We start from the raw sequence: 25,932 nt of genomic DNA, 5'->3' as shown, positions 1-25,932 counted from the left end.
TAGGTGTTCTCAGCAGTACAACAGTATCAGCATCAACATCCTCAAAATTGTACTTACTATTTACTGAGTTTTATATTTTTTGGTTACAAATGGTCTGTACTATTTCTCTATATAGTTTCTGCAATATGTATAAAACTCATGTGGCTCTCCGATAGCATAAAATTAGGAAAAACTAAGAGTGAACATGGAGAATTATTTAATGTTTTTGTTGGAGGGAAAAAACGTTTTGAGAATAACTTCTCTGGTGTAAAATCAAATTCACATTTGTTTTTAATTTATTTCCCTGAAATAGGCTGGTTATTTTTCCCCACAGTTTTTTTTTGCTCGTTGTCAAGAAAACATTTTTTTTATTAAAAAAATTATATCAAGGAATACTTAACATACAGCCTACAGTGAACTATAAATCGATATGGGGTCACATAATGGTCGAAGCGCAGCCGTGGGGAAGTATTACTAGTAGAGGATATGCAGAACGATGGATGCGGCAGCAATAGTAGATACAGGAGGTGTCCTCCACCTACAACATCACATGCAACTTTAGTTTGGGAAGCCATGTTAAACGCCTCATCTTACAAGCTGTGGTGCTAGTGACTTTATTTCCTGAATTCATATATTATGTTCATTACTAAGTTATTGTTTGTCGCTCTTTACAGTGCAAGAGGTTCACACCATTACTGTCACCATGGCAACCCCTATCAGACCGATCTCATACATTATAGACATTATCTCCTCTGTTACCAATGTCGTGTTCGGGTGAGGCGAGTTGAACTATTTGAGGCTTTTGAAGTTACTACAGAGAGGTGTTTACCAGCGGCTACACCATTGTGTGAAATATGCAGCGTCTACAGCAGCAGACATTAAAGGATATTACATCTTTTATGATATATTGATGTACCATTCAGATTGTTTTTTTTTTTTTTTTAAGAGTACAAGCAAAATGAAACTGCAATGCATGGCTCCATTCTCCCAGCACATAACAACGTCCATGTTAAATTATATTAATGATATCACTCTTTTTACAACGTTTAAATGTTTTAAGAAACGTATCCACAGAAGTAAACCTCTTCTGATCAATGCCGGCGAACAGAAAACCAAGCCATGTATTCCAGTTTCATCCGTTCTCGCACTCTTTAGCTGCACAACCGACTGGATGTCACACAAACAAGAATTACCATTAAACAAGGACTTTAGATGTCATTCATTGTTTGGACGATCTCTGACCGACTCGTTGTTGTTGAGCGGCGGAGGCGGCGATTGCTTGCTCCTCAGGCTCCTGCCTTCCGTGGCCGCTCGCGAAGTCTCTGTCACAAAAAGCCGAGTCACCCAGACGGAGGTGACAATGCGTTTGTACTCGTTCCTGAAATTCCTGTTGAGTAAGCCATAGATGATGGCATTCAGACAACTATTGAAGTAGGCCATGAAGTAGCTGACCACGAAAAGCCACTCGGGAATGCGGGGAGCCACGCGGGACGGATCAATGGCCACCGCCAAGCCGATCAGGTTTAGCGGCGCCCAGCAGATGGCAAACAGCACAAAGACCACGAACATGGTGATGAAATTCCGCAGGTCACTCGGTCTGAGGCGAGGGCTCTCCTCTGTCTTCACTTTGCGACGCACCTGGATGAAAACACAGAAGATGGGAATCATCGACTGTTAATGATGCCAAGGCTGCTTCTCCTCTGTGCCTCTCTATGTTACACACATCGAAACAAAACAAGACACCCACGCAGACATACAACACACTCCGAGGACCTCGTCCATCTATCTGCCTGTCAAACACGATATCCCAGCAGAAATCATGGCCATTAGCTTCTTGAAATCTTTGCTGTGTTTGTTTTAAATCTACTTAAAGATCAGATCAAAAATGCTAAGCTCAAATATAACATGGGGGAACTGATTTGAATGATGATATATGATGTATTTTGTCAGAATATTCTGGCGGATTAAAGGTCAAGATTTCTTTGAGTGACCATGTTTTCTACATTACAGGTCAAATTTGGATGAATCCTGGAATGCGGATGGATCGTATTATTGTTTTGCCCGAGGGGGACATGATGGCATGTTTACAGGTTAGCTGTAAATGCATTTAAAAAAACCAGTGGAGATGCAAGAGACTGACCTGAATCACAAGTATCCAGATGCGTAGATAACAGAAGGTCACCACTGCGATGGGAACCAGGAAGTGAACCACGACCACCGCCACGGTGTAAGAGCTGCTGACGTTCTGGGCGAAGGTGCAGGAGTAGACCCGCGGGTCGTAGCGCAGGGAGCCGACAAAGAAATTGGGGATGATGGCCACTACCGTGAGGACCCAGATTAAGGCAACAAACATCAGAGTGTTGCGATAGCTGTAGAGTCGACTGTAGGAGAACGAGTGGCAGATGTAGCAGTATCTGTTCACTGCGATCCCAGTGATGTTGAAAATGGAGCCGATGACACTCAGCCCCATAAGGAAACCGCTGACCTGAATGGAGGGGAAGAAAGAGTAAGGAAGTGTTTAGTGGTGTTCTCCAGCATTGGGAGTGAGCTGACACATGTAGTAACTGATGCGGTCTTACCATGCATTGTGTGTTTCCCAGTGCCCATCCGTCATGGAAAAGAGCATAGAGAACCAAGGGGTAGGGGTAGAAGGCTACCACAAGATCAGCAAAGGCCAAACTCACCACAAAAACATTACCTAGAGAGGAAGACACAGAGAGACACGATAGCAACTTGATATGGAGATGAGTCTTTATTATGCAGACGCCATAATTATGCCGTCCTGACACCGGATTCACCCTCTAATGCGACTCTGATGGTTTTCATCCGTCATCTTCTCATCTCAATGCAATGCCTGCTTTAACCCAGACAGTCAGAATAAATACATTCCATAGAAGGTGTAAAGCGTCTACCTTTGATGCTGTTACATTAAAAGTGCACACGTTTTGAATAAAAGAACTGCATGCATATTGTTATTGTCATGCTTTTTTAAGGCTGACATTATGTTAACTGTCAGAATTCCCCTCCGGTTTTTAACCTTATTACTTGTTTCAAGCTGGCAGGTAAAATTGCAACACATTCAATTATTCTGTCTCTGACAATAACCTGATGTGTCTAGTTTGGAAAGATTGTTGGCAGAGAGTGCATATCAAAGGTTAACCAATGCCACAGCCGGTTGCCTCGCCCTAGACCAAGTTTTATCAGGAATGGCAGAGTTGCTGTGTTTTTGACGGAGTAGAAAATCAAGCTGGTGGACACAGCACTTGAGCTTCAGGGACACTGGCAGGTCCTTTCTAATCTAGCTGATCCCTCCGCCTAATCCAAACAGCAGTCACACAAATGAAGCATTGCTTGAGTTCAGACAGAGCAAAGTAGTTGCGTTTGTTAATCGGCGACCAGCTGCTTCACCTAGGCTTCCATCCGACTAATAGCATCCAATCGGATTCCTATACAAGACAGCAACGCTAACCTTCTCGAGCTCGTAATTCGCTCACAGTAGTGCCATAACTCCCTCCACCAATGGAACCACCACCTTTTATGGTTTAAGCTGTTCGTATTTTAACTGACATGCATGTCATAACTAGTTATTAGAGCCAAACCAGGCCAATAGGTGCAGTACTTGTGGGATTCTGCCATATTCCAGACCTCCAGGTTTGTTAGAAACAATACAAGTGTTTTTTTTAAAGGTAGTTCCAGTGGGGCAGAGCATTGACATGTTTTACTATAAAACATTTATGGCTCAAACCTGTGGCTCGCCCAGTATTATTATTATTATTTTGTGGTGGTGTGGTTGAGGAGGGAGTAGGCTATTCCTGCATGTCATGTTCTCAAACATCTCTCAGCAGGATTGAGGATCGTTGTTGTGTCCTGGGTAACCCATCTGCTCGATCCATGTCAAAAGTGCACATGGCAAAGAGCACCACAGCCCTATTTATAGCTGCCATGCAGCTGCTACACTGCTACAGTTTGTGCACAAGCAGTTCTGGTTGGTTTGATTGTCACTGGCAACCTAAAACTGTAACCGTGCACCAATGAGCAATATTTCTAGATATTGTCTGTGCATATTTAAGGCGTATTTGATTGGAGATTGATTTTGCACCCTGTATAAAACTGAAGCTGCACTCCTATAGCTGAAATCAATCATTATTGAATTGGGAATGATTCCATATTTTGGAGGAGGGAAAATAAGTTAATATGAAATTAACATTCATGGTGCGTTCACATGAAGCAACTCTTGTGTGTGGTGCTATACAAAGTCATATTCACATGGTCAATGAGTGTTAGATACTGAGGAGCACTGACAAAACCGCAGTATTTGGCACGTTGGGAGTGAGAACGGCTGTACATTTTTACTTTCTTTAAGATAACCCTGGAGCGTGGCACTTCAATTAACTGTACTGATTCACATTAAAAAAAACTAGACCATATCAATACAGTTTACACCCCCGAGTTATGGGATATGTTCATCATTTACTATTTATAAGTTGGCTTCAAATAAAAAAAATTAAATTAAAACATGTACAAATGTCTAACATACATATTTATGTTGATCAGTGATTAAATACATTTCTCTTTGATCTAAAATCTGCAGCATGAGCAGCTTGACCTTCAGATTTGACTAAATTGTGTATATTCACTTATTTGTCTTATGAATACTAATTGAAAACAGGATTTAGAGTCTACATTCATGCTAGCTCTGCCAGGCTGTATTGAACCAGAGTGGTGGTTTGAACTAAATGCTGACATTAGCATGTTAACATGCTCACATTGACAATGCTAACATGCTGATGCTAAGTAGGTATAATATTGACCAGTTCACATTTATAGTTTCAAGTGTTAGCATGCTAGTCAAAGAAGCACTAAACACTCCGTACAGCAGAGGCTGGAGGAATGTTGTAAAGTTAGTAAAGTAATCGGTCATAAAGCACAAATATTGGACAAATTGAGACCTTTGATAATGGCTCTAGATAAGTGGTTACCAAAGTGTTTTTTATTATTACTATTCAACATGTGGGGGGCATGAATGTGTGGACTAAATTGCACAGCAATCCAATAGTTGATGAGACATTTAAAACAAAATGAATTTCATGGTGGCGTGAGCTGAGAAGTCAGGGGATCATCAAAGTCAGAGGGATTTGTCATTTAGGGACCACAATGATTGTGCCAAATTTCATGGCAATCCATCCACTACTATCCTGTCTGGATCAAAGTGGTGGAGCGACCAACTGGTTGACAGGGCAGCATTACCATTTCAAAAACACAAAAAATAAATCTGCTTCAAAGACAAAAGTCTCAATATATACAATTGCTTATGTGTGGGGTTTATGGCTAATGCACCATAGCATCTCCAGTTAGCCTGTTAAGACTTCACAATCCAATGCTTTTCATTCTTTGCAGTGTATTTGAATATAAATTGGACATGTGCATCGGGGAGAAAGAATAGCAATAAAAGGGGGTTGATGTTCTGTATCTGGAAGTGAAGCCAAAAAACCACACTGCCTTTGCTTTAACTTCACGTCACCTCGCCTAAACTTCAGCAGTCTTCACATGAAGAGTGTTGAATGTGATTCATTGCATGTGGAGTTTCAATCTGTACCTTCCATATGCAACAAAGCACTATTCTGCTGGTTATTTGAAAAGGCTCGACTTTATATTCTCCTTTCTTTCTTTTTTTTTTACTTGCTTTCATGCATTTTTTCCTCATAAAAATATCAATTTGAGCAAGTGCACGGATAATAGACATCGTTAAGGATAACCACTCAGATTTTGCATCATTAACCATAAACAGTTTATTGAGGACTTCATTTATGCTCCAACAAACCCTTTCATAATTGAGGCCTGCCAGGATAATTAGATCATTTTAATCGCATTGTTATGGCAATATAAGTTGAAATTAACTACATTTTTCAGGTGTTTGAGTCTCCAGAAAAAAAAAAAAGATTTTTCTATTTACATGTTTGACTGAGTCGCCTCCAACATAGCAAAGAGTGCACCGTATTTGGAACTGTGATAGTTCAGCTATGTGTACTCGAGCTGTAAAATATTCATACGATTATCACACAGCTGTCAGAGCCATGTTTTCTTCATCAAAGGCAATCATCGCCACTTCTAAACTGTGAAACGTCTGACCTAAATGACCTGCCGTTCCACTGCACTGCCACGGCGTCATGCTACATGAGGAATGACAAGTGGTACATGCATAGACTCCTGTGGAGCTGCACAGCTTGAAGGTTTAATGTTGTTTAGTTTGGGGTTGGCGAGGCAATGAGTGGAGAGACGTTAACATGACGTTAGATTTGTTGAGTCAACATCCTGAGACACGATGGTACCGCGGATTAAGAGGGAGGTGAAGGAGTGAACTCTTGTTTGTATTCACTCATACACAACAGATGGACACGTATCAGCTAGAAAAACAAGGCAGATGGTTGCAATTATCAACAAAAAAAAGAAAAAAGAAATCCTTTCTGCAATTGCTGTTTGTGACTTCTCTGACCACACAACGCTGTTAATGCATCAGGACTGGATAAGCAGCCAGTGCCACACTCTGCACTGCTCTGGCATGGACCACACGGTGTGTGTGTGTGTGTGTGTGTGTGTGTGTGATAGAGAGATAGAGAGAGAGAGAGAGCAGTTGCTGGCCGCTTCCTCCACCAACAGCCGATAAAGAGCAGCATGGATTTAATGAAGCAGAGTGTTTCACGTGTGGGGAGCTCACATAGACGCACACCTGTGAGGATTTATTTATTTTTTAACCATCTAAGACGGTTCAAAACTAAGATTCTGATGCCGATCACATTTCATGATTATTCACAGATGGGAGTCTAATCTTAAATGTGGCAATCTTGTTTCAGGGTTTGGAACAATGTCATCTATTTAGATTAGACTACGACTTAATTCACCCCACAGTCCCTGGGAACGGGATGCAATTTCGACAAGAAACTGCACAGAGACCTTGACTTATTTTTATTTTTTTTAATTTCCAGATGAAAGCATGTACACACTCTGAAGCGCTGAGTTCAATTTGCAGTAGAAACCTACTTTACTGCACCAATCAAAAAGGGAATGAACAAACATGCATAGTAAACAGCATAGTTTGTACTGCTGCTTGTTTTTTTATGCCTAATAGGTGGATTGGATTATTGAAGCTGGTACAGCTCTTTACAAGGTTATTCACGTGTACATAATTGCATATGGAAATGCTGACTGAAACTTAATCTCCTTCGTCAAAGGGCATGCATGAATGATTATTTTAATAAACAATATTAGAAGCAAAACATAATTTTGTTCATATTCCCCCCATGTCTGTACGCAATTCCCCAAGGGAAGAGATTGCAAAGATTTTCCTCTCATTTGCCAGGAATTCCATTCCTGTGGGAGGACATGCGAGGCAGATTTGCCTTGTTAGCATTTACATTTGTTTCCAGTGACGGAGCAGGGCCAAAAAAAAATAAAAGATGGTAAGGGAATGATGACAGGAATGGGGACTGAATCCAGAAAGAAATGATGTGGAGGGAAAAGTGTCCGGGCATGACAAAAGCTGCACTTTCATGTGGAAAAGGCTGTGTTAAACGTGGAGAGCCAATCTCATTTAAAGAGGGTAAATAATAGAATCTCCACGAGACATGATCTGGACAATTAACAGCCTTGTTATTTTATAATGAGTCTGTCACCTCCGGTCATTTCTGCAATCCGTTAAATGGAAGAACATGACACAAAGACAATAGGGAGGCAATGTCTGACTCAATCTGCAGGGGTGACTGAACAAGGCTGTCAACAGGAAATGGAAAATTAGGAAGATTGTGCAAAAATAAAGGAGGGGGTCAAAGGTCGACAGAGGATGGGATTGTCAGCAGCAACAGTGGAGGAAGAGACGGGAGGATAAGCTGATGACGGAAGACAAGATAAAAGAGTAATGCGTTTTCTCATAGTTTTGCAGGCGAGCCAATAAGCGATCTTGTCATCACCACTATACATCAGAGCCCGTTCCTCAGCATGCCAGCAGCTTCCTGACTCCACTGCCCCGCCGACTGCCTGGTCGTACACAGCTGACCCCACAAAGGAAGGAAAGACTAACCTTTCCATAGCACTTTCACCACGGTCTCTTCTTTATTTTCTCTACTCACTTCAGCTGCTCCTTAAATTTCACAACCAGCTAGTTTTATAAGATACGATCCGATAATCCTCGTTCCTCACTCCATCCTGCTTTTTCTTTTCTTTTAAAAAAAAAACACACACACTGATGCTGCAAATTGGACGATCATCCCACGTTAGCAGTCTGAAATGGATTGGGAGCATGTCCGACTGCTACGAAGGGGAGACATTGACCTTAAAAGTTGTGTTGTAGAACAAAGGTCAAATGGACGATATGCTGTACCTGACAAGTTGTTATTGGGAGTTAAACTTTACACTCTCCCTGTCTTTCTTACGCTTTTTGCAGGAGCGTGTTGAACTGTCTTTTGCTAACAAGCTGCAGGATCAGAGGTGGAAGGCCACAGATCACGTTTTTTAAAAAGTGTAACTTGAAGAGTCAGAAATCTCGTTACACACATCAGCAAACACACTGGCATCACTGCCATATTGATCTGTGACTTTTTAGGTTTACAATTTTAAGGGTCCCACTAATTGCCATCCACATAATACAAAGGTCTGAGAATTAAATTAAATTGTTTTCTTGAATTCTGGTTGAAGTAATCCCTCCCTGCCATCTGCCACCTAAACTAACACATTCACACACCGACGGGAGCAATTTGGGGTTCAGTATCTAACTGCTGATCTTCTGCCTCAAAGCCACAGCTGTCCCAAGTGTCTGCCCAGCCTTGTGGAAGACTCCGGTCAAGCACAAACAGCCCACTGGCAAAGTGCAAGCAGGTAGACAGGCAGGTAGACAGGCAGGCAGACAGGCAGGTAGGTCTTCCAATCTCATGGGGGCTGAATAAAAGGATTGGACAGCCACATATATCAGATTTTTGATTTAATGACTGCAAATGAGATCTAAACAGAATTTCCCAAAAACAACTGCCTACCCTTGCTTAAAGTTACTTTTTTTAACATGAGCTCCAGAGTCATAAAAACTCATTGGAGGGAAGTGTGTAGGAAGTGGTTGCTGAATATTTCAGTAAATATGATTCAGCCGCTGGTTGGCTGCTGCTTTGAAAGCAGCTTTGCAAAGCTGCTCTTCCTTTAGCTGCCTCCCTCAGGTCTCCTTCCCTGCCTCAGTCGCCTCTCTTCAGAGGGCACTGTCACAGATTGTTTACACTGTAAACAATATGCATCACCCGGTATGACACTTTATTTATGAATTGCATTAACCTGCCAATGATTTCAAGTGTGAGTGTTAAGCCACCATCTTCATGATAGCTAATGCAACACAATGAAATCGGTAATAAACAGTCGGAGAAAAACAAAATAGTCAAATATTGTTGCAAACAGGAAAATGAAGTATATTTGCTTATATTGTTGCAGTTGCTGTCGGGAAGCAATTCATGGGGAGAAAGAAAACACATTCAGTATAGTGGCACACCACTTTGCTGTTATGCTTGCAAAGGTTTAAGGCAAATTCAACACACTGAGTGCAAGAAACAAACACAGCCCTCATGCTCAACTGAGAACCGATTGAGCAGCCCCCATGCAGTTTCAGGCAATCGTGCAAATGGACCGTAACCATAACGATAAGGAACAACTTAAATCATGGTCAGTCAGGCACAAAGAAGGTGTAGAGGGAAAAATGCAGAGTTCCTCCTCGACTAAGGCGCAGGATCAAATTAATGGCAACAATAAAGATGTGCATTATCGCTCATTAACCTCAAGCTTTCTCAAGAATAACGGCAGCAGCAGCGGACTTGTTTTAATTCAGTCCAAGAGGATCTGTATTTTACAAAACAGATGCAAATATGTGTGTTTGGCCCTCTGCGCACACACGATTAACATATTAAACTACAATCATTTCTATTCATGGAGAAAAGGGTCACATTTCTGTGCTTGTGTGAATGGCTGCATGGTTATCAAAGACATTCATCTTGTGGTTTGTGTGTGCATCCCTATGTGCTGCTTGTGTTAATATTTATCTTCCTGATCCCACATTTATCTGAATTACCAGTTTTTGCTAAACATGCTGTCCCAGTGTGTTGCGTATCGGTGTGCGTTTGTGCAGCTGGCCTAAATTGCTTGTACGTATGTAAATTATGCCTCAAAGTGTAACTGCTCATACATTTAATGATTCAACTTGTTATCTGTTCTGTGTGGGATGGGGGAGGAAGCGACAGTCGTGGACTGGCATAGACAGTCATTTGTTTTGTACCACGGTCCTCTGAGATATCTCTCCAAATATGTCTGCATAAAATTGAGATTTACCATGCAGGAAGTCCGGAACAAATGGAAATGGCGGATGACCAAAGAATTTTTTTAAACCACAAATCTTGAGCTCAATTGTTGTGTCATTTACATAATTGCCAGTATACTTCTTAGCAAACAGACCTGACAGAACAACTTCAGAAGAATGTTCTGGGGTGAACATTAAACTAGGTAGCGCGTTGAGCAGACAGATGGTTCAGTATCACGTGATGAGGGGATAACGTGACTCCATTACCATATACATGAGGGCATGGCAGGCAGAGTTGGACTTACATCAAAGAAATGGTCTGAAAGTAAAATCTTCCAGTTTTTGGGGTCTGGACTGGGTTACATATATTAAAATCGAAATATGTCTTTTTGTGACTGCAGTTGGGAGAAAATGCTCCCTGGATTGAAGGCTACTTAGTTTCAAACACACAATGAGAAGAGCGTCTGGTGTGCATAATTAGCGCTGCCTGTACATATGGCTGTGTTGTGCTCAAGCACGTGCTATGGGGGGTTGTCTTGGTTCTGGCCAACTAGGCCTCTCGCTGCAAGAGAAAGTCAGCACATGGACAAAGCTGTTGGAATTGCAATACAGTTGTGATGTGATAAAAAGCCTGACAGGTGTAGGGATGAGTGAAGGATTTACTGCTGGTGGTTTTATAGCACAAACAGACACGTCCAAACCCTCAGGATCCAGTTGCTGTTCAAGGTTTTTTTTTTTTTCTTTCTCCCCTGTGTGTCACGGCCATGCTGCGTGATACTGAATGGGTTTGGAGCAAACAAACGATTAAACTTAGCCTTGTTGTTTTGATTATTTTCTGTTTATTTATGTGTTTCTGTAATATTTTGAGGGTCACCCAACTCTGCATACAATAGTTTCAAGCAAACTATATAACAGTTCATATATTAAACATACAGAGAATGTCTTACTTACACCTCGGCTTACTGCAACCTGTTTTCATTGAGTATGAATAGTGCTAGCATGTCCTCCAGGTTATCCAGTACCAAGGACACTGTTTGTGATAGAGAAGTCGGTGTTTCATCTAAAAAATTGGATTTTTCAAAAGTCTTTTCACTTTTGAGGTGGTATCATACCATGAAGGGAAACTGAGAAAATGTGTATCTTGGATCTGACTCGACTAATACACTATGATATACTGTAGAATCCTGATGTGGGATGGGAACTGTATAGTCCATCTTTTTATAGCGAGGGGGAGAAAGAGAGTGAGTGAGCACGGGAGCTCTGGGGATAATCAGAAAACATCTGTGAAATCCAGCAGTTAAGAGGCGGCAAGTTGCAGTGTGGTATCGATCAGGGCAATCGCCAAAAGACACATCAGAAGTTTCAAGGACTCGGCGTTTGAAGGTTAAAGTTGGTGCAACACACAGGCCAAACAGGAAGCTCAAGTTTATCTCCAGCCCTCTCCAACATGTGGGCACCGCTCATACCTCAGACACGGAGGACGGGGCTGTGATTATATCAAAGAGCTGGAGATTAAAGCAGGTCTCTGGGGCTCGCCGGGCAGGTGAAATGAGCAGATGGTGATACAAGGACGGCATTGTATTTAGCGGCGATTGAAAAAGTAATCCCATCTGCATATGACGAGTCCGTCAAAAGTCAATGCCGATCGTGTTCCGCGTCTTATCTTAGCATGTTGGGATGCTAAGTCGCTGATGATGAACACGAAGGTCCCGTCTTTGTTACAGAGTTCATCTTAAAGTTTCAAACTTTCTGTCGTCACGCGCGTCGGCACATTCCTCTGCGTGCCGGCGTCAGCAACATAGTCCAGTGAGAAATAGCAGGCCGTGGTGAAACCCACAGCGGCAGAGTCATTAACTGTACATTAAGCTGGCAAACGGTGGGCAACTGCTGTGCAAATACTGCCAGTCAGCTCTGCCTGTTGGTTCTCAGCAGTTCGATCCTCATCAATTTGGCTAAAGGTGATGACGTTGCTGCTGGAAAGGGAGGCAGCGCACCAGCCAGGCTAGCTGCTATCCGAATGTGGGCTACGGCACCATCAGCTGCACCCTTCTTCTTCTTCTTCTTCTTCTTCTTCTTCTTCTCTCGGCTCTCTGGCTCACAGAAAGCCTCTTTGACTCTGCAACATCAAATTTGAAGTACTCGCCAGGAAGAGGGGAGCAGACAGAACCCTGCCTGATGTTCTGCTGCCTTTCATTGGTGCCATAATACTTTGCAAGTGCAATATGCTAGACGCACGGAATAATAATAACTACATTTAATCATAAGAAGGAAAAATGTACCTGGTTAAAATATGTTTCCTCCTAATAAGTAAATGCAGGTGTTTAAATGTTAGAAATGCTTCTTTGGCTAAACTTTGCCTATTAAGCTATACATCAAAGCAGTTATAAGCATTTATTAAAAGCTGTTTTTAAACCACATTAAGAAGAGGAATTATATTTCTAAGAGGAGCAACTAGAGATTGTTAAAAGTCTAAGAAAAAAACAGAAGGCAGAATTGCATGGAAACTGAATATATTTTTGGAAGAAGTGGCTGGCAAGTAGTTAGGACAATATAAAATAATTGCTTTTTTCTTTCTTCTTCCCCTTTTCATGCTCCGCGTGGACGCCTTTGTTGCCATGGCGTCATAAGCGGCCGCTAAGTTCAGTTATGCCTCAGGCCGGCTGCGACTGTGACATTCTAAACACGTCACCCGTCGGACGAATACGGGAAGAAGGTGGAAAAGATTAAAGGTTTGTGTTTTGCTTAAATACATCCTGAATCACAATGATGGAATAACAACTCCGATGAATGCTTGATGGCCTGAAATGTGTAATGTTTTCCACCAAGTGTAATTGAAAGTATGATCACTGAATAATCACTCGCCCCTCCTCCTCGCTGCTCCAACTTCTTCAAGCATCAACATTTCAACAGGCACAATCATTTTCCGTGTCGTTTTTTTCCGGTCCATTGTCCGTGTGTCTCTTTAATGCATGCCACATTAGCGATGCGCTTGTTTTCTTGCCTGACCTCGGGTGCGCGGGAATCATCACGCCACGTAATGCTCAGGTCTGTGGGTACCTATTAGTGCCAGATTTCTGGGTACAGTGTTGTTTTTCCATCAGGCATAATTACACTCTCCGTCTCCACAACATGCAGCAGCGCCACATATAGTATGTGTGTGTGCCTGGCAGCAGCTGACTTCTAGTTGTCCTAATTGAAGTGTTTTCAAACAGAACAGCAGCCTTGTTGGCTGCGGCTCACTCTGGGTGGCGAGGCGAGGAGGATATTTGTAGGATGGATCACGACTTCCTAAACGGAGATAGGGAGGGCGAACCTGCTATAACTTACGACAAATTACACTTTGAATGGGCCAACTTGGACTGCCCATTGGCTCCATGGGAGAAGTTAACGCGATGGAAGTTACGTTAATGAAACAAAGTTACATTAAGTTAATGTTGTTATGGCTATTTCCTTTTGCCCGGAAACAGCCCGTCTCCGAGAAGCTTCCTCTACTGGACGAACAGTCCTAGAGCCCTTGCATCCACTGATGTCTGAAAGCCTGCGGGAAAGTAATGTTATTCAAAAGATGAAAAAAGTAAGAAGGCTGTTAGTTTCCCACGGAGAGTTGAGCAGGACAAGAAAATGTCTGCTCATTTGCTAAATAAGTGAGGCAAGTCGTTGACTTTAGAGGCGACGAGGAAAATAGAGATATTGCTGTCAACGGGTGAGCTTTCAGTCGGGCTTTTGATCCAGCTGAAGCTGCCTCTCCAACCAAATGAAATATTAGTGAATGTCATGTACGGAGAATAACATAAGTTCCAGCATTTGTGTGACAAATGACGCATGCGTTTGATGAAGTTCTCATCTAGCGGTAAGCTTTTGTTTGCAGCGGGATGAACTCAGGTCAGGGCAATTCACATTCAAAATGCACTCTTTGGACACTTTGCCTCAGGCAAGACAACCCCCCCCCCCCCCCCCCCCACACACACACACACACACCTCCCCACCTCCATGCACAACACCGACCCTTGTCCGTTTTCCCGTCTATTCCTTCACATTAAAATGCCATCCTGTTTGCCTGGCGGCGCATGCTGCCTGTGAGGTTTGAAGCAGATACACGTCTATCCATAAACTTCTGCAATAGCTCAAATTTCTAGTTGGGAAATCTAAGACAGGAGCTGATGCAAAATACTACAAATTCCTGTGCGGAAAAAGAGCAAGAGGGGTTACCATTCTGCACAAAAGATTTGCAGCAATGTGTTCTGCTATATCTGTGATTTCATATGATCCTGTGATGCTTTGGCTTCACTGGCTTTCCTACTGAGTGCAGCAGGCAGGCATTAAGTCTGGTTAGTCCTCGGAGATTGACCTTTGAAGTGCACACTGAACTGTAAAGCAAAGCAGATGATTAAATCACAAAGCTGTCTTAGCTCATCATTATAACAGTGAACATCGGCAAAACAAAAGTCTAGATTAAAGCCGCACTGCACTGAGGGAGAAACCACTTCCAACCCCAAAAATGTACCTTTTAGGCAAATAAATGTCTTCTACGTGAAAAATGTTTGGCTTTTCACACGATATCTGACGGAATGACACCCATCCGACTGACTGCAACCTTTTGAAGAGTTGGAATTTTTCCGGGAATTCTGTGTTGATCAGAAAACTTGGCATTTTGTTTGCACGGCATTTGAGTGTTCAAACTGTCTGCCCCGGCTGCCAAGTTACACCAGCGCTGCAAACACGCTCTTATCGGGAGTTGTGAAAGAGGCAAACAGAAACAAAAGGACATGTAGCCCCCAGGAGAGAGAAGCGACTTTGTTTGATTTGTGTTTTTTTTTTGTCTTTGTCTAGTCACAAAAACCCCATCCTGATGATTTAAAAGTAGGCTACTGTATGTAACAATACAGGCACATTTGGAAACGCAAGCAACAGGAGTAACATATAACTTAACGGCCTCATTAATAACAAGGGTTTTAATAAATAAGTCCTGAGAGTAGTGAGACTTTCCAAATACATTTTTACAATAGTTTTAATGCTATAATGGAGAAGTACCGTTGTCTAATTCAATGAACACATCCAATCTGTAAAATATTCAAATGTTTTTTAAAAAGAGGAAACCTTTCAATTAATGAAGGGGAAAAAAATGAATTTATGTAGCAAAAATATCCATTTTGACTCCGGAGCATTGAGCATCTCCAACTTGAATTTGAAAGACTTGACTCATGAGTGGAAATCAATAGGATGTGATTAAGTATTCAATGCAGGTTCATTTCAAATCAAAAAAACTGATGGTCCCTCGACACACAAACCTCTTTTTAATCCACGGTTTCTTTAGACTGATTATATGCCCGTCTCCGAAAATATTTATAGAAAAACGCTACACTGTATTTAACATGAGCTCAGTGTTTAGTCAATAGAAAACTAAACACTTTCCATCTTTTCATTTTCTTTGAACCGAAGCACTCTGTGTCATGAATACCACTGGATCGGCACATTTGAATTCTAACGGGGCGTAACACATCAAAGTGTAGCTCTCAATCTCAGATTCAGTCGGCTGCAGATTAGAACTTTTTGCGATATATTTGGCTTAATGATATGTGTGATAATTATATATATATGCTGATAGCATTATCAGTTCAACATCACCCCAACGCAGTTAAATGTTAAGTTGCAATTCAAACATCAATCCCTTTATAAATCCAATCATCCCAGGTGCATTTTCATACTGTTGACCTTTAAACCTTTATGTATATAGTTTAACCAACATCCCTGGAGGCTTCCATCCAAAAGTAGATAAGGCAGGAGCTTCCATCATGCTTCACTGTCTCTAGCTGCATCTGCCTGATACAAACATGCTGTCTCTCGTGTGTGCAGAGTCGTATAAAGTTCTGCACATCCCTGCGATACCTCCACCCCTCCCATGTCCTATTCTCATGTTCTCACCCTAGATTGCCCCTTAATTTCACACATCTTCTCCATTTCACCTTCCTACTTCCACATTCTCTCTTTCTCCTCCGTCTCATGCAGTAAAATCCCTCCTTCCACCTCTTCACCCACTGCTGCCTGAGGGTTTTTTTTAGAGAAAACGGTTACATAATGCACTTCAAATTATCACGACGCATATATTATGCATATGGGGAATGTACAGCAAGCATTACAGGATCGGATAAAAGAATGAAAGAATGAAATCGGCGAGCGGTTTGCTTTTGCACATGAAATGGGTCAACCTATCGCGTCCACGGTTATTAAGATTAAAGGAAACTGTTCTGTCAGTAGCTGCGTGTGCACTCATATGCGCAAACTTGTGCTATTGAGTCATTCCCCATCTCAGCGCCGACGTACTGATAACAACAGGGTGATCATGATGACACATGACAGGAGTTCCCGTACTGTCTTTTCTGTGCCTCTTCCTTTTTATAAAACACCATCGCTCTCCTACTTTTCATAGCGAAGGGATTTCAGTCCTTTTCCTCTCTTATCGAAATGTCGGACTGTCTCTTTCTATTTTACAGCCTGTGTCCTTGTAATTTTTCTGTTTCAGAGCTGTTTCCAAACGTTCCTTTTATCTCTCTCTCTCTCTCTCTCTCTCTCTCTCTCTCTCTCTCTCTCTCTCTCTCTCTCTCTCTCTCGCCTTGCTCATCTCCATCTAGCTGGTCTCAGCTCCTCCTGCTTCCTTTATCCAGCTGTCTGTGTTCAAGGGAATTACAGAAGTCATGCTTCACCAAAAGATACAGGACAGTGTCTGGGCACAGCTCAGGCTGAAGTAGACACTCGGAGCACTTAAAGCTGCTGAAAACATCCCCAGCAGTCATGCCCAACCATCACTTCTGCCTAAATACTCACCGAGTGAGACAAAAAAAAACAGTAAAACAAAATGATGAAAGAATTATATGGCAAAGCCTCAACACATACAGAAAATCCCCCAAAGCTCTGCAGACACTCTCCTCCCATGCATTATAGATCAGTGGCGGCTCGGCTCCCCTATGGATTCCACATGTAACTACATGATGAAACTAGACTGAGTGGCTAATATTTGTCACAATGGGATGTATAATGGGATGTCAAATGCAATTTTCATGCGCGATTCCAAATGATTCAATATCGAGTAAATGGATTAATTCAAATCAAACCAGCAACAGAGCCCCTGTGTCTAATCTCTTCCCCCTTTCTTCTTGAGCTACAGCTTAACACTCCTCTATTTCCATTTGCCTGCTCTGTGATCTCTGTCTCTCTGCATCCGTTTTCTCCATCTCCTCTGTTACGCACATAAAAAGGTTTCAAGAGGGTCGTTGGGTGGATGGTATGAGTCTGCCTTCGGCTGTCTGTTTTGGAGAATTTCTTCTTCTTTTTTTTCGTAACTGCAACAGAAAGCTGAGAGAGCTCCTCGGTACTATATAAAATCTCATCGATCTGACAACCTGTTCAGCTGTCTGATCTTCTGTTTTGATTCTAATGAATTAAAATCAAACACCCCTGTAGCAAAAAAACAAGAAAAAAAAAAAGCTTGGTTGGGAGCATGAATGATCGTAGAAACCTAAAAGAGCGAAGGATCTGACGGTTCTGACTGGGTCATCGTGGAAACGAGGAGCATGTTGTTAGAGTGATGAGCGGAATATTAAACAAAACACTGAAGGAATAACAAGATACGAGTATAGCAAGTAAGTAATTCAGCACCTTTTGAAACATTGAAACCAGGGTTACAAAGTGTTTCATATCAAAAAGAGCAACAAATATATAAAAGGAAGTTCCTACTACATACTTTATACACCCTGTGTCTCACAACTTGTTTTATCTCTCGTGATTTTTTCTCCTCCAGTATATTTCCTGTGGTTTTTCTGGTTTGTTGCTTGCATGACTCATAAAATAGCAAACGGATTATTGCTTAAGGAGCAGGAAATAAACATTAAACAGCAGCATTAAATAGATCGCTTATGATTCCTATATCTGCTTGCTCAACTTGTTTGTCAATTTCTCAATAAATATCATAAAATGGTACCATAAAGTCTCCAACCTACAGGCTGCAATCACAACTTAAGTGGGAAAAAAAATCCCACTTTTAATCATACATGCCACTTTGATATATATTTCCAACGTGAAAGTAATGTTATTCCTGCACCATAAAGCCAAGCAAGATGAAACTGCTGTAAGAAGACCATGATTTATGCACAAATGTATAGGAAGAAAGATAATTACCATTATCCATTATCTGTGACCCCCTCATCCTATTCAGGTCACCCACATACACACCTACGAGCAAATTAGAGTCATCAATGAACCCAACCTGCACGTCTATGTACTGTGGGAGGAAGAACACATATAACAGAGCAACCTTTTTTATCCACACACAAAGAACAGATCTTAATTCTTGCATGTCACGGCCATTATTAGCCCATTGCTTATCTGCAATTAATGAATGAACATCCCCTTACAATTGTCAGTATAGACAGGGAAGTAGGATTGTGTAAGCGTTCAGACTCCTGAGAGATCCCTCGCAATAGTCTGCAAGCAGCCGTGTGTCTTGTCAAGATGTCTCTGAGGCAGACACAGAAATCCCCCATACTTATTCATTGGGAGACACTCTGGATTAATGCTTCAGCAGAATGACTCAAACGCAAAGATGGGAAATGGAGACTTAGGGACCGTCCAATAAACTAACAACGCAAATTATCTCTCGGTGTCACCTTTCCCACATTTGCAACTTTCGAGGAAAACGCATCAACTTGCACTCATTCCTAGGCGCTAACACCTACAGTACATCATGCAACACACCTTCACAAACACCATTTGTAACCAACTCATCTGAATCAGGACAAAAAGCAGCCTTTTCAGCTGTCAGGACCAGCTGTCACTAACCACATGAGCATCAGGAGTACCTGGTGCTCTGGTGATTATGCTGCCCTTCAACACAACGGTGTAACTCTTCTGTGACAAAATAGCTCAAGTTAAAGCTTTGATAACAGTGTTTTGTGGAGCCATCATTGAATTTTAAGATGCAGAAGCTATCGTCACTCTTACGTTTATTAAGTGATGTGTTCTTTTTCTGTATATATATAGGGTCGCCCATGAAGTTGTAACAATTTACAAATGTCTTGTCTTTCAGACTGATCTCATGAATCAGCGTATGTATGACACGCCAACTCGTATTCCATTATGGCCTTTTTGCGTGTTTATTAATGCCGAACCCTAACCCTAACCCTAACCTTAAAGGGCGTTTACATACACGCGGATGTGATGGGTCTTTTCGCTAGAGGGCGCTGACAAACACACGGATGTGATGGGTCTTTTCGCTAGAGGGCGCTGACAAACACACGGATGTGATGGGTCTTTTCGCTAGAGGGTGCTGACAAACACACGGATGTGATGGGTCGTTTCGCTAGAGGGCGCTGACAAACACGTGGATGTGATGGGTCGTTTCGCTAGAGGGCGCTGACAAACACACGGATGTGATGGGTCGTTTCGCTAGAGGGCGCTGACAAACACACGGATGTGATGGGTCATTTCGCTAGAGGGCGCTGACAAACACACGGATGTGATGGGTCGTTTCGCTAGAGGGTGCTGACAAACACACGGATGTGATGGGTCTTTTCGCTAGAGGGCGCTGACAAACACACAGATGTGATGGGTCGTTTCGCTAGAGGGCGCTGACAAACACGCGGATGTGATGGGTCGTTTTGCTAGAGGGCGCTGACAAACACGCGGATGTGATGGGTCGTTTCGCTAGAGGGCGCTGACAAACACACGGATGTGATAGGTTGTTTCCCTCAGAACATACACTTACACGCGGACAGCTTGAATTGTGTACAGATAACATGCGACAGGCAGTGGCGTGTATATTTACAAAAAGTCATGATGCCACGTTGTGTCTTTTATAGCACCAAACAAATGTTATGCATGGGTAAATTTAATCACCTGGTTAATTGGGACACATAATGTAATCATTGCATCTGGTCAAAAGTGACCTAATGCTACTAATGCATTTAAATATGAATAAACAGAGGGTTGTGTCTCAAAAATGAAAACATTGCAACTTTATGGGCACCAGTGTGTGTGTGTGTATACAACCTAAACACAAAAGGCATTGTGCAATATTTCAGTGCAACACAAACTAAATTGGCATCAACATCAAAGTTGATATCATACATTCAGAAACCCCACAGAGACAGAGCTTCTCGAGATAAAACCGTTCTCACCTTGGATGACCGTGGACTTTAGCTGGTCGGCCACCTCGGGAGCTGGCTAGCTGCCTAGACGAGCGGACGGTCGCACCTGGTTGACGGGTCCTCAAATCTCCGAAAAAACACTGGAGCCAAAAATCTACAGCTCCTCCGTTAATTTGGATTGTACTTTGTAGGATGCAGGCTTTGAATAGGAACAGGAATCAGGCTGTGATGATGATGACCATGATGATGATGATGAAGTGCAGACCAGAAAGTCAATTGAGAGAGGTTTGACTGTTTCAGCACCATGGAGACAGACAGACGAAGAGACTAGTTTTCATTGTTGCAGCACCATGGATAAAGGCAGACTGAGCGACTGGATGTGAAAGGCTGCACTGGATAAAGAGTGTTTTTTTTTTTCTACTCAAACCTCAGTCTTAACTCAGGAATATGTTATGCATTATTTTTTTTTGTCGAGGCAGAAAGCTTTAGAGAAGAAGGAATGAGAAGGAGGTGGGGAACTACGATGTAAATAGTCTCTGTGAAGAGAGTCTCTGTAATGTGTGATCCTGTCTAACTGTCTTTGAAGGTTTGCAACACCTACGCTCCTTCAAAGACAAATCTCAGGGGACAAAAACCTCTGCCCCACACAACTGTACAAGACACCTTTCACATACACACACACACACACACACACACACACAATGCATCATAATAGGATGTGTACACTTACTGTGCTGCATTTTACTGAATATGCTTCATGTGTTTTTTGCATGCAAGTATCTTGGAGTCATTGTGTTTGAGTCAGCTTTTCTTTTTCAAGAGATTTCAAGACTTTTCAGATTTCAGGGGATGAATGGCTCGTGTGTGTGTGTGTGTGTGTGTGTGTCCATGGTGAGCTTGCTGATATAGAATAGCACATGATGAGTGAAAGTCACTTAAACATTGAGGTCAGTGAAAAACAAAAGAGAGGGCACAAACGTAACGTGGAATCCTTAATTGATTGGTTACATGACCAACATGCATCAGAGCTGTGACTCGCGTGAATAACATGGTTTGACGTCAATACTGTGTTGGAATAATAATACTTTTTTTTTTTTTGTGATTGGTGAAAGCTTAACTCAAAACCTGAACTTTTGTAACCCCGCCTAAACAAAGGCACCAAAAGTACAAACACATTTGCAATTCTGCAACCCAGCGCTTGCACTAACAAACCCACTGCTTCTTACATTTGACACAGGTGTTCAAGAATCAAATCTCCAGCAATTATCGGGGAAAACACTTCTATTCCAAACGTGGAACATACCTTAAATCGGCAACACCCACGCGCACGGATTGAACTCCAAATCAGTCCGTGCCTTAGCACTAGAAATAAACCTCATGTGAGCTTGCCTCAGGTAGAGGAGTAGAGGTGGACCACGAGGATGAGGACTAGAAGGGGACATGGGGAGACATTCATTGTGATGTGGATGAGGTGATGTTTGTTTTTGTTGTTGTTGTAAAAACTGCAATGGCAAAAAAAAGAAGTTGTATATTTTTTTCGGAAGAATTCTATTTTTTTCTGTGTGCCTGATATGTAGTACAACGGATTTTATTTGTTGGCGCCGCCACAGTGGAAACTCGTGCGAAGCCACAAGCACTGTTTGTGTGTAATGACAGGCTACCCTCTGCTCCCACTGTGGCTGTGTACATGCCGCTGTTAAGTCAGGTGTTTTCCCATCCAAACCGTCGAGTGGGTTGTTTCAATCTACAGGAGGCGTCCTTCAAGTTCATGACTGTGGGTTCAGCGTGGTTGTTTTCCAACTGCTGAGTGGGATGTTGGAGTCGAGAGCGATCAGCTTTAAGGCAGAAAATGCACCATAAAAGTGGCCAAACCCCCCCCTACAAATGTATTTTATAATAGCACTCTTTCTCACGAGGTAGGCTGTAGGAAAGCTAGAAATAGACAAAGAAAAGATAGCCCACAACATCCAATAATATCTCCAATAGAAACAGGTAATTTTAAATTAAGCTATGAACTGAAGATAGGTCGATGTCCTCCGTGCCGGGAATTGTGCTTGAAATTGCGAATGACATTGAGAGGTATAATATGTGTCCTGCAGCGCAATTTACTGATTTGCTCCTCGGTAGTGTTATGTTCCTAATTGAGCGAAAAATCAAAATAATCACCCCCTTTTCTCTAATATCCACCCAAAAAAAAAGTACAAGTGGCACTTGAATCAGACTCTGTGGACAGATAAGCGTGTTTCGCCAAAGGCTAAGTGTGATAACAGCGTAGAACATGATCTTATCCAATATGAGGGTTTTTATAGAATACCGTTGTGTGTGCTGTGTGAGATTTGCGTGGGACAAATACTCCCACAGTTGTTGTGTAAATCTGACTGTTTTTTGGGTGTTTTTTTTTTAATAAAAGGTACTCCCATGTCTCCCATGTCTTATAATTAAAATGTGTTATATCAACATAATGCAGCAGATGCATTTTTTTTTTTAAAGCAGCAGACATCTACAAACATCTTAACATCATCAACAACATCTGTTTAATAAGACATCGCTGTCTTATTCACTCAAGAGGTGGGAGGACTTTTATTTGATTACATTAAATCAGGAGCACCCGTGGGTGTTACAGGTACTGTGATTCAGAGTTGTTCAACTAATTAGTAATGTATGAAATTCTTTTGTAACTTTGTCTCGTTATACGACGTGTCGGCTGGCATTAGTCACTGAACATAAATTAAATATCCCCGTTGTTGTGGTAGTTAATGTGTTAGTTAATAAGTGGCGTTAGTTTATGGATATTTGATATCGCCTTATATGTGATATTTTCTAACCAACTGTTTTTCATCTTTGAATCTGATGAATGATGATGAATAAAGGATCTTGGGGTGACAAGATCGATGCAACAATTAACATTTTAAAGTCAATATTATTTGAACTTGCTGGTAAAGATAATACATGGTATTCATTTTTTAATTCTATGACGTTTAATACGAAGTTTAATCAGATAATGATTAAACCAACTTTGTGGGTTACACACAAATGGAATCGCACTTGACACGTTCCTCCTGATGTACAAATCTCGAGTTCCACTTCTAAAAAGACCTTCAAGCTATGAATACGCTTTCCTAAACCTTAGTTTAAAGAGAGAAATGCTCGAGTGCAGAACGTGGGAGTATTCCTCTGAAGACAGGGGTTGCATTCAAACACTCCTGTGACTTTAAAAAAATATCAGACTCTTTTTCACAATGGAACAGTAAACAAATCGTGCTATCACAATGGCAATCACTCAGACAGAGAGTGAAGGTTTACAGAATAGATGGATATTTGACAAGGACGGAAAAGAAAAACAAGTACGAGACGTACAAGACAAAGTGCTCAGCTGATAGTAATCAACCAGAAAACACACCGAGAGGAAAAGACGACAAAGCCTTTCTTGCTCTTTGCTTCAGTGGAAGAGACCGGTGTGTATTTTATGTCCCAAACGGACGCTCTGACCCCAACAAATTAAGCAGACACTTAGAAACATTACACCCCAGTCACGTTGGAGCAGTCCCTCATTGTTCGCTGTCATTTCCCTTTTTCCCCCAATTGTTTTCAGCTGAATGTCACATTTCCCCTCCGTTGATTGGAGGGTTGTTCAGATCACCTGTTGTGCAGGGAGTCGGGACCGGCTCCTAATTAAGAACTGAGAGCAGCTTGGTGCGTTTTCCCCTCCTGGCCAATCAGGGTGTAGCGATGCCCTTTCTTTGGGGCTTAAGAGAGGTGGGGAATTGCACGCCCAGGGCATTCTGATCCTTCCTTGACTTAATGCATACCTCATTTTAGCAGATTCAGCCAGAACAACGCTGCTCTTTGGGGCCTTTTGGGACTTCTTCGCCGTCTTGACTTTTGTGATTGAGGGCGATTTTGTGCATTCTGAACTCGAGCTCAGTGAATATTAAAGAACACGTTTCCACCAGGTTACCTCAGCCTAATGCCCTAATGCCTGCAGGCTTTATTTTTGTTTATTGGTTCATTTTCCTTGAAACCTTTTTTAAATGCATTTCCTTTTTCAAAGAGGCATTTGTTTATTATTCTGATCCGTTTCTTCCTCCGCATGGGGGAATGAGAGGAAAAGTTTGAGAGCCAGTGCATTAGGGTGAGTTTCATGATTCAGTAAAATTCTTAAAAGGGGTTCATCATCAACAGAAAGGAGTTGAATTACAACCTTGAGTGTGTGTTTTTTTTTTTTTTTTTTTTAATGCCCCCCCCACACCTGGCATGAGGGTTCAGTGAAAGCATACTTCCATACTTTGTGATTTAGCATTGTTCTTTGCTGTACAGTTGCATGAGACCTGGTAGTTTCACACACTCATCAGTATTGGTTTATCAACAGTATAGTCAGCTTTTTTAAAAGGAATTACCTGGGCTTATTAACCACCTCTCAAACAGTGAGACTACCTTGAACTGTACTGCTAAAGAGCAGATGGAGGGAAATCTATAGTTTAAAAAAAAAACATTTTTTTTTTTATTTACTTTTGGAATAGTTCACTGGTCTGTTGGTCGGGAAAAGAAGTGCATTGCATTTTCACTTAAAATCCGAGGCCTACAGACTGTCACACATAACCCACGTTATTAATCAAATGCATGCTGCCACAGTAATGAAAGTTTATGACAGGAGTGCGCGACGACTTCCCTTAATGTGTTGGTGGCTGATGACTTGGTCACCAACCTACATTTCTATGAAATCACTGCGAGAAACGAAATCTCTTACCCGAGTTCCTCAGTTTGCGGTTCCTGAACACCGAGATGATGACCAGCAGATTCCCCAGCACGTCCACCACCGTGGTGAAGATCAGCACGCTGGCCAGGATTGCTATGACCCAGGCGGGGCGTGCGCTCCCCTCCGTGGCCAGTGTGCGCTCCAGCTGCCCCAGCCGTGGCTCTGTCCGGTTCCTTATGAGCGCGAATGTGTCCGGCATCCCTGGCCCACAGCCCAACGCTGCTCTCAAGTCCCGGCTGTGCCTTAAGTCCCGCAGGTACCGCGGGTACCGGTGTGTCCTAAACCAAACATGGAGCGCACCTGGATGCCTTCCCCGCGTCAAGTGGAACGTCAAGTCCGTCTACTTCAAAGGCGACGTGAGTGACTTGATATCATGTGCTACTCACGTGTCACTTATATAAAGTTACATGGGAATCTTCGTTCTCTTTATCTTCGCACAAAAGTACATCCATCCACGTGCCACCGAGTCCACGCAGCGGCGCCACGCCTCCTCCCTGGTGGGGAAATGTAAATGATGCGCCGTTGGAATAAGATTTCACAAAAGAAGGTCCAGTCCAGTCATAATTCAAGTCTTCATCCCCTTCGAGTGCCGCGGGCTCGCCGCTTGGCATCTCTGACTGTCATCCGTATGCGTGCGCCCACGTTGAAGATGGGGGGGGGGGAGAAGAGAAGAAGGCTATTCCTTTTCTAAAATGTCAAAGCATTGTGGCGCCTCGGGAATCGTTGTGATTTAATTCGCT

At 42.3% G+C, this 25,932-nt stretch overlaps 1 protein-coding gene across 1 annotated transcript; it reads right to left on the bottom strand.

Moving 5' to 3' along the window:
* Positions 1-1,131: 1,131 nt before the first annotated feature.
* On the bottom strand, positions 1,132-25,444 carry mtnr1bb (melatonin receptor 1Bb). The gene is made up of 4 exons (XM_084029762.1): positions 25,184-25,444; positions 2,559-2,677; positions 2,120-2,464; positions 1,132-1,617 (listed from the first exon to the last, which is right to left on the bottom strand). Exons 1-4 carry the CDS (start codon positions 25,389-25,391, stop codon positions 1,195-1,197), a joined length of 1,095 nt encoding a protein of 364 aa, XP_083885888.1. The 5' UTR covers positions 25,392-25,444; the 3' UTR covers positions 1,132-1,194.
* Between the last annotated feature and the right edge of the window lie 488 nt (positions 25,445-25,932).

Source organism: Eutrigla gurnardus (genome assembly GCF_963514095.1).
Source record: "Eutrigla gurnardus genome assembly, chromosome: 15".
Lineage (NCBI taxonomy): Eukaryota > Metazoa > Chordata > Actinopteri > Perciformes > Triglidae > Eutrigla > Eutrigla gurnardus.
Note: the sequence above shows the minus strand (reverse complement) of the source record. Positions and strands in the feature narration are given on the sequence as shown.